We start from the raw sequence: 9,384 nt of genomic DNA on the forward strand, positions 1-9,384 counted from the left end.
ATTATACAGTAAGTTTAGTTTTCAAGCTTATTCATGAAATTTGTTTTTGAATAGTATGGCTTATTAATAAATTTAATACATACATATGAAATATAATTTTTAATAATGAAAAATATAATATTGACTATTTTTTGGCATTGCTCTTTAGATATGACATGTTTTAAATTTATTCTAAAAGTCTTGAGTGTGTATTTCAGAGGAGAAGAAAGACTTTTTTTGTAGCATATTTAATAGTTCAAGAGGTCAGGATTTTATTTGTATATGTGAAGATATTTTTAAAGTGTATATCAAAGCTTGAATCTATTATTTTTATTGTATCCATGATTCAAATGGTTACTGTACCTATTATTTAAATATTTTATTTTAGGGCCGTTATATCTACAGTAATAGAATATAAATCTTATAACGTGTATTATTTGGATATGATATAAACATTCTTCTAAATGTATAGCAAATATAATAGATGAATTGAACACTATTATTTATATATAATATTTACAATACTTTATGCATTGATGTCAACATAAACATTGGCTCTAACATATGATGCACTCTTGGTCCAAGATATTTATTCCGATGGTGGACAATCAAGGCTATTCACTATAATACAAAACACGTTTACAATAATGCAATATATGTAATGCAATTTAATTTTTACGCTTTGGTTCATTTATTCTCTCAAGGTTAGCAAGACAAGACATTTCTGCATGCAGCGAAAGGTTCAGTTTGTATGCCAGAATTACTTTTTTGGTAGAAACTATTTTATAAAAAACAAAATTTGAAACGATAAATTGACACAGTATCTCTTCAGACATATCAATGACACAATAGTTCCTTTCATACTATTGTAGAAGGTGAACTATAGTTATTATAAATATTCATTATTACGCAAATGTTTGACTGTAAACAGGTTCTATATGCACAAAATTTATCGTCACCGCTCATAGTTAGGATGCTTGTCGTCGTATCGGCGTTTCTACAAGAATAGTAGCAAAAACACACTGTGGGAATAGTTTTTTATGGCTATAGTAGTAGTAGCGGAAACCAAGAACAGCTCCGGGCGTCGTGATCTCGATTTTCACCTTTGCACAAGTATCTGCTTATGCGCCGCGATGATGAAAGAGGGCAACGACATTCGCTTTTTTGCCATTCAATCACTTTTGTTCTTGTTTAGTTTGGCAGAGCGTTAGATTGAAATTATTGCTGGATTGAAAATATTACTCGACGCTTTGTTCGAGTGTTAACTGTTGTGTAGCATGGTTTATTGTTAAATGCTATATAATTAGCATTAAATCAACTGATAGGCGAGGTACTAATTAAATGAACCATGAAAAGATAAATTTGTTATTTTCAACTCGTTTTGTCAAAATTTATTTAGTTGATGCTAATAATTAAAAGTCAATAAAAACGGTGACATTTAGTAATCGAAAACTATAATATAATAATACTTTAATATTAAAATAAATGTCATTGCTTCAGTCTGTTATTGCCAAAATGCTTACTCTTGACTGTTAAATTCTACCCCCCATTGTGACGTATTGGGCTGGCGTCTGTAATGCTGCAAAAAAATTATGTTTTGAGAAATATTTCGAAATTGATGCAACTTATTCAGCCAATTATATGCTGGAACAACTATTCGATAAACAATTTATTGTACAAATGTAAGTTTATGCAGATATACAATAAAAATACTGATGTCGTGAGTAAGCGAGTCTCTTCGGTCTCTGGTTCATTGAGGCATCGTCGAGTGTCGAGTTTGTGCGAGAGTAATTTGAACCTATTATGTGGTAGTTTAACTCTTGGTGAAAGCATAAATTTTATATGTAATTCAGGCTATCGAATCTTTGTGGTAAAACAAATATACAAACTAGAAATATAACATTATAATATAACTTTAAAATAATTAATAGATTATATAGAATATAACTATAAAATAATTGCAGATTAAATCTAATTTGATAATTTGGACTTACCTTACTGTGTTATCTTAAAATCCGACCCTGACCATTTTCATTAGAAATTTAAGCGATATGGATTATATACACAGATACAGACAATCTTATTAATATAACTGTATACAATCAACTTCAAAATAAAATTGAGTTTCATTGATAATAAAGTAGCCATATAATAATTTGTTAAGTTCTATGTTTTATGTAATAAATAAAAATATGGTCGATTTTTCTGTAGCACTTGAGGACAGAAAATTAATGCTTACACGTAAGAATTTCTTTAAAAATCTAATTAAGTAATAAATAAGCATATCGAAGTATTCATTTCATAAGTTATTAGTTAACTTAATACTATTAAATATAGTAGGAGTTAGTAAAAATAAATATTTATAATGGAAAATTCGTGCCGTTCTTTTCCGATCACACTGTACTCCCACCACTGGCATAAGAGGATGTCATCACTGTTGACTAGTCACAATTTACCAGTCAGCCTGTTGTAGCCGGTTCGTTTCGCTCGTCGATCTCACTCTCAATATTCCTTTAAATTCATACCCACAGGTGCGGATGGACAGTGATCCCAGAGGAAGACTCCCTAGAAGTGGATAACCAGCATCACTTGAAAGTGGCCAGGGCATTGGACCGACCATGACTACTGACCTTAACGTCGGTGAGTTTTGAAAACTTGAATACCTGCTTCAATATTTCACCTATTGAAAGTAATTTACAGCTGTATAAACTGTGCAAAAAAATTGTACCATTATCGTTTTGCGTCGTGGTGATGTTTTTTTAGTTATTCTTTTTTGCAAATGTTCTCGTCATAAAAAGACATTAAGATAAAGTGTGTACTCAAATTATTTGCTGCCTTCCTTCTTATCTGATTGATCTTATTTAAAAATAATACAAGTTATGTCATTAATAAAAAAAAACATATGATACAATGCCACGTGATAAATTACGTTTTACTCATTCTAGAAAAACATTCCTAGAAAGTACGGAATAGTAGCATTGAATCGTTTCGCAATTGCCATAAAAATATAGTTTTTATTTTTCTAACAATACACAGGTTCACATAGATTTTTGCTATGCTTAAGTTTGTTATTGTTGTGTATTTTTTTAAATAAATATATATGCTATTTTCTCAATTGTATTGAGATCTCAATTCCATTTGTTATGACTGTCTTTTTGTTTGAAAAATACCCTATATTTTATTATTACAAAAGAAAAGTATTATTGGCGTAAAAATATGAATTGAATTAAAAAAATAAAAAATTGTGTTATAATTTTTTAAAATATATTATTAATATTATTTTATTTTTAAATATTTTTTAATAAATCTTTAACTGAAGTATCTGGTATAATCAATTACATAAATGTATAGCTAGTTTTAGTTTCGTTATGTGCATATAGGTGGAAGAAAATAGGTTCTTGAATCAACAATTTACATATTTAGTCAAAAATATATACATACAAGCGTAACTTTAAATCTATCAAAGCAATTAAAGTATATTTTGTGGCGTCTCTGCAAGATTCATAAAAGTGGACAAGCATATATAGCAAATTAAAATATCTATAAAATGACAAGATTTCGCAAAATCATTTACCCAAGTACAAAAAACTGTTATTATTATTAATTGATTTGAATAGTATATTTTTATAAAATATAAACAATTAAGACCGATTTTTATATGCTTTTCAGTAGAACCGAATTTAGAAAAATTATACAAATATTATGTGCAACCAAAGTATTCGTTAAAATACCGACAAAGAACATGTAAATAAAAGTACAGCTGACCCAATCTAATCAACAATGTAATTATTAGGAAAACAGTTTGATGAACTGGCGAATGCGTTGGTTCTGAAGCAATTTGTTTTGATTAGGGAAGGGGCGGATTTGTGATGCTATATATATAGTATAAACAAATCCATTATGAATCGTAAATGCACAAATACTTATAACTCTTTTCCAATGACATAATGTGAAGTTATAAAAAAAAATCGCGTGTTGTCGAAAAATCGAATATCGTTTTTACAAAATGTATTGAAATATATTTAAATATAAATCAGCTATAAAAAAACATAAAAGCAAGGGCCATTAATGTAGAGATAATAACGACCATGTAACTTAAAAATATAAGATATTTTATTCACAAACTATTATATTCTATAAAAAAAATATCGGGTGTTGTTAAGCCGCGCAGCGTGAAAATTTTGAATTTTCATTGATACAATTAAAAATGTGTTTTTTTTACTTTATTAAAATAAAAATATATTAAAATATAAAATAAATCAACCTGATTCATTTCTTTGAGTAACTGTAAGTTAGTCTCTTTAGGTAGATAGATCTACTAGTGATGAAAAAAACTGAATAAATCATAAAGCGACTAATCTTCCCATACTCATGTTTTGACAAAAATCCTTAATGCAGTTGTAAAATAATGCATTTAGCATTAGTTACAAATATTATTAAATACAAATATTGATTAAATCTAAAAAGTCTACAAGTAATATAAATACATTAACAGACACTTATTTTATATTTATTTTACTTGGGAAATTAAATTTATTCATAAGCATAACTTAATACTAGAAAAATATGAACAACTCTAAAACATTTGGTTTTTCATAATAAAAAAATCTGTCTTATCGTTTAAGACACATTAGAATATTATTGTTGTATTTTATAGAATCCGATATTAATCAATGATATATTAAAATATTTAATATATAAATATAACTAAATTTAAAATCATCAAAAAAAAAATTCACTACCGATTACCTTCAGAGCGTTCTAAATGGATTTATACTCTCTAATTTTTGTCAATATACAGTGAACAAAAACAAATACACTCAGAATTCACGTGATCGTTGAGAATAGAGCTGAATTAAGATAAATAAAAAATATTTTTAAAATAAATAAAATACCATTATTTAAAAAAAAACAAGTATTTATTAATAAAGCATATATAACTAAAACAATAGTGAAAAATCTTGACAACAACAAACCAATACCGCCATTTGTTCTCACATCCCTCATGGCGAACGACTATTTAAGAGTATGCGATGATCATGCGTTAAATGATATTATTGTGCATTGACTGTTAAACATAAATAGACTATAGATGATTTTATAATAAAGCTTACATTTATTTTTACATTTTTAGGTTCAGTGCCATCCTACTACCGAGAAATATTTGACACATGTTCACCGTCCGGAGCACCAGTAGAGAGAGAAACATTTCAATCCTTACTTACCTTATCAGGATTGAGTCCTTCGCTTTTAGAGAAAATTTGGAATTATTCTGGAGCAGCAAACGAATCAGTATCCAGAAATGCATTGTATAAATGCCTCGCTTTAATAGCATGGGCTCAACAAGGCAAAGAGCTGAACGTTAATTTGTTGGATAACTTCTCTGGACCAGGTATAAATGGATCAAATATAAATATATTGCCATAAATATTAAAACAATATATACTTTTACAGAACTACCAGTTCCTTCTCTATCAAATTTAGCTTTGTTTAAAAAAATGATTAAAAAAGAAACAATAGACAGCGACGGGAAGATGAATATGACTTACACTGAAATGAAACAATTAGATACAATATCGATAGATAGAGTACCTGAAAGGATCGGTATCATATTGAAACATTCTGAATATTTAGTGACGTCGCAAAGATTTAAAACGACTGTGAGAAGGCGATATAATGACTTTCTGGCTCTGCACGAATTACTATTGGCAAGATTCCCATATAGGTGAATTTCAGATCAAATATATTTTTATGTAACAAGTTTCAATAAATTACTGTATTTATTTTAGATTGATACCTCGTTTACCACCCAAAAAGATAATAGTGTCCGAAGACCATCATTTTTTGGAAGAGCGCCGAAAAGGTCTACTCAGATGGATGAATCTCATATCTCGTCATCCGATCGTATCTCGGGATGCGTTAGTATCATATTTTTTGCGCGATCAAGGGCAAGACGTGCAACACAAAATTAAGGAATTGTTTAAAAGAGTGCCTGATGAGTTTACAACGAGCGAATTAGCAGCCAGAGCCAAGGTAATTTGAAACAGCTAAACAAACAAAACTTATCAGTGTAATTCAGTAACATATTAAAGCACGCAATCATCGAGCAAATGTAAAGTGATAATTTTGTACAATTGCTTACCATTAATTTATCAACATTTCTTATCGGCTCAATGATTATTTCGCTTTGAACACATTGCCTGTTTTATAAATAATGCACGTTACTAAAATTTCAGGATTTGGTGCCCCAAGAGACCAATACAGAATTTTCGTCAAGTAGAGAGCAAATACGGGTCATATGTTTGGGAGTTTCAAAGTTAAAACAGATTTTCGATTTGGGTGCGTTGATTTAATATATAGAAAATATGTTACGTTACAATATTATTCATTTAATGTGAAATTGGTATAAAATTAATTATAAGGTGTCTCTTTAAAAAATTTGGCAGTGATCATCGTTTTCCTACAGTTTTGATTTGAAAATACATTTTTTAGTACATATATAGGTTTTGATTGAACCTTTTTGCATATTTAATTATTTTACGGCTTTAAAAATTTCTACAAAAGTAGTCTGTGTTTTTTTGTTATAGTCGATTTTATCATTTTTATATATTTTTTGACAATTCCAATAACTGATTATTATGTTAAAATATTTACTGATATCATGCTATTTTTTCTAGCAAAATTGTTGTTACCGTCATTATTATCTCTAGCTTTTTTTGTAATTATCGAGTTTATTAAACAAAAAAAGTCAAATATTGATAAATTCAACCAATATGAAAAACACAAGCTATAAAAAAATAAAAATATATTAATTTATCGTGTATTAAAAATAAATTCTATTTCAATTTATTTATTTACTGGGCACTTGTTAAGAATGTCGGCGCCACGCTTAGAAACTAATGATTATGATCTTTCTGCTGCGCTTGACCGTAACAACTAAAAAAGCAGCCAACAACGGTTTGTTACATAAATACGCGAAATATCTTTTTTTGGCTTTAAATGAACGAATATTTCCGAGATGACCTATTTGTTAGTGCACTTCTTTGATATTATCAAAATCTTGTCACTTTATAAACACTAAAAAACTGCGCTTTGGGCTCACATTCCCGCTCTTTGAGCTAATACAATAAAATTATAAGCGTCGTCGTTTTTCATACATCTTATAATAATACTATTATTACTAATAAGCTATGTGTTATACGTGATATAAATTAAAAGAACCTACTTTCAGGAATATACCAGTAGATTTGCAACATCACTACAATTATAATAATTATTTCAAAAATGCATTATTAAAAAATATGTGGAAAATGTATCATAAAAATGCAATTTAATTTATTTTTCTAATAGCGTATTTTTTGAAAAAAAATATAAATAAAATAATTAATATGTACATATGTATCTTTGTGACTAAAAAGTGCAAAATTGTTTTTTATATATAATTAGGTAGTGCAAGAAATGAAGCATTCATTATTAGTATGCAAGAGTTGAGCGCACAACTGACGGCTTTAGGAAATGAACCTTTACCGCATTCAGAATGGGCAACGGGCGGTAACAGAGTCTGGCAAAAGATTAAAAGAGGATTCTCCAGTATATCAAAGTAATATTCATAATATATTATGTATATATATATATATATATATATATATTAATAATATATTAACGATGAAATGAATTAATGTTGTTTTAGAGAATTCACTTCGTTATCAATAAGAGCATCGAGTCATTCGGCAATCTTCGAAGAAAGAGTATCTCTAGGTATAGCTAGCGTATTAGATATTTTGAATTCTCATCAAGATATGTGCGAAAGATTGGAAAAGGGCGTTTTGAACGATCATAACACGGCTTTGAATAAAATGATGGCTTTAAAGAAACGGAGGATCAAGGGAGTCATCAAAGGGCAAGATGTAAATATTTTCTCAATTAAATTATCAATAGTTGTGTTATATATACAAGGCAATGCTTTGTTTAGGCGGAGACTGTAGATACTTTAGAGCAGCGGATGCTGGAACAAGAGGCTGCGATATCGTCGCTCGAGTTAAGGCATGCATTCAGTTTGTATTGCGCTCAACAAGAAACTCAATTGGTTCATTTACATTTAACCGATCTGGCGACTGTGTTTAATGCGTTTACAGTCGTTAATTTACAATCTCATTCAGAGGTAATTGATAAATACGTCTAATGCAAACGCTAACATATTATATAAATGAATATAAATTTATTTTCAGATGCTAGATGTTTGGAAACAAATTCATCCGATGGTGTGTAAATTTTTACCAAATCAAGAGATACAATCTACTAATGGAAAGACGTGATTAAATAAATTATTATTGGATGATGATTGACATAAAAATTCTGTACCAAATTTTATTTCAAGTCGATAATTTATATATTATATTTAAAATGACGAATATATACATTAATATAAAACATAGAAATTAATAAGAATATTACGTCACACAAAGTGATCCCTTCATATAATAAATGACTATTTTAATTTAAATTCGTTTTATTATTATAATATATATATAGGTACAAACTACATTAACAATATATATGAAAAATAACATCACCACGCCCTATACTTTCCTTGAGTCGCGTGAGTCAATACGAAGGAGTTGAGTTTACTTTTCTTCAATTGGGCCTGCTTGTGTCGGCCGTGTGTTTTGCACATTACGTACAGCGTACAATCTCTAACTACAAAGTAGCAATCTTCACATCTCAACTTTGGTTTTCCTTTGTACTTCATTCCGCACGACTGTTGAACCAAAGGCAGACTCGGCAGCAAGATTGCAGGTTTAACGTTGGTGTTATTGAATATTCCGAACGATCTCGTGAACGTTTTTAATACCACACCGTTATTGTACAATTTACAAAAAGAGTTCGATACATTTTTAGTTATTATAGTTCTGAGAAGATTCAGCATTTTACCTAAAACATAATTTTGTCTAGAAAATGAAATTATTTTAAAATATGGTGATTGATTTAATCTATGCATACTCTGAATTATAAAATGTTGATAAATATACAATTATAAGGTGTATAACCTACAACTGTCGAATCCGGCGAACTGAGTTGCCAGACGAATAAAAGTATCGCTACTAGACACTGCCGTATAATATTTCAATTAAAAAATTATATAAATGAAAATAATAATTACAAAGTGCTCATCTGCAACTGATTTTATTTTACAACTATAGATTGTTATATCCTTATTTTATTTTAATAAGTTTCTATAAAAATCTTCATAAAGTTGTGATAAAATTTAAATTAGTAAAAAATGCGATATCTAGGTATCACTTTAGATTCTAAACTTTTGTGGAACTCTCATATACATAGATAAACTAATACAAAGGATTAATACTACTAGAGTTAAATTATACGTCTCTTTTGGTAACTAGACAA

At 28.8% G+C, this 9,384-nt stretch overlaps 2 protein-coding genes across 2 annotated transcripts; one reads left to right on the plus strand and one right to left on the minus strand.

Moving 5' to 3' along the window:
- Window positions 1-2,422: 2,422 nt before the first annotated feature.
- Window positions 2,423-8,482, plus strand: LOC148228317 (sorting nexin-8-like). Its single transcript, XM_088199921.1, has 9 exons — window positions 2,423-2,619; window positions 5,114-5,371; window positions 5,434-5,704; window positions 5,769-6,012; window positions 6,216-6,318; window positions 7,426-7,579; window positions 7,670-7,886; window positions 7,952-8,140; window positions 8,208-8,482. The coding sequence occupies exons 1-9, from the start codon at window positions 2,598-2,600 to the stop codon at window positions 8,292-8,294; spliced, it is 1,545 nt and encodes a 514-aa protein (XP_088056047.1). The 5' UTR covers window positions 2,423-2,597; the 3' UTR covers window positions 8,295-8,482.
- mRpL36 (mitochondrial ribosomal protein L36) lies at window positions 8,471-9,071 on the minus strand. Its single transcript, XM_088199922.1, has 2 exons — window positions 8,980-9,071; window positions 8,471-8,910 (listed from the first exon to the last, which is right to left on the minus strand). The coding sequence occupies exon 2, from the start codon at window positions 8,903-8,905 to the stop codon at window positions 8,549-8,551; it is 357 nt and encodes a 118-aa protein (XP_088056048.1). The 5' UTR covers window positions 8,906-8,910; window positions 8,980-9,071; the 3' UTR covers window positions 8,471-8,548.
- Between the last annotated feature and the right edge of the window lie 313 nt (window positions 9,072-9,384).

The sequence above is a fragment of the Plectrocnemia conspersa genome, unplaced genomic scaffold, assembly GCF_051122295.1.
Source record: "Plectrocnemia conspersa isolate PC_06_02 unplaced genomic scaffold, ASM5112229v1 ptg000012l, whole genome shotgun sequence".
Taxonomy (NCBI): Eukaryota; Metazoa; Arthropoda; class Insecta; order Trichoptera; family Polycentropodidae; genus Plectrocnemia; species Plectrocnemia conspersa.

What these genes read in the sequence shown, in the direction of transcription:
- LOC148228317 (XM_088199921.1), top strand. Translation starts at nt 2,598, where the DNA reads ATGACTACTGACCTTAACGTCG. An exon ending in AATTAGCAGCCAGAGCCAAG is followed by an intron (nt 6,013 to 6,215) that starts GTAATTTGAAAC and finishes CTAAAATTTCAG; the next exon opens with GATTTGGTGCCCCAAGAGAC. An exon ending in ATTTACAATCTCATTCAGAG is followed by an intron (nt 8,141 to 8,207) that starts GTAATTGATAAA and finishes ATTTATTTTCAG; the next exon opens with ATGCTAGATGTTTGGAAACA.
- mRpL36 (XM_088199922.1), bottom strand. Translation starts at nt 8,905, where the DNA reads ATGCTGAATCTTCTCAGAACTATAATAACTAAAAATGTATCGAACTCT.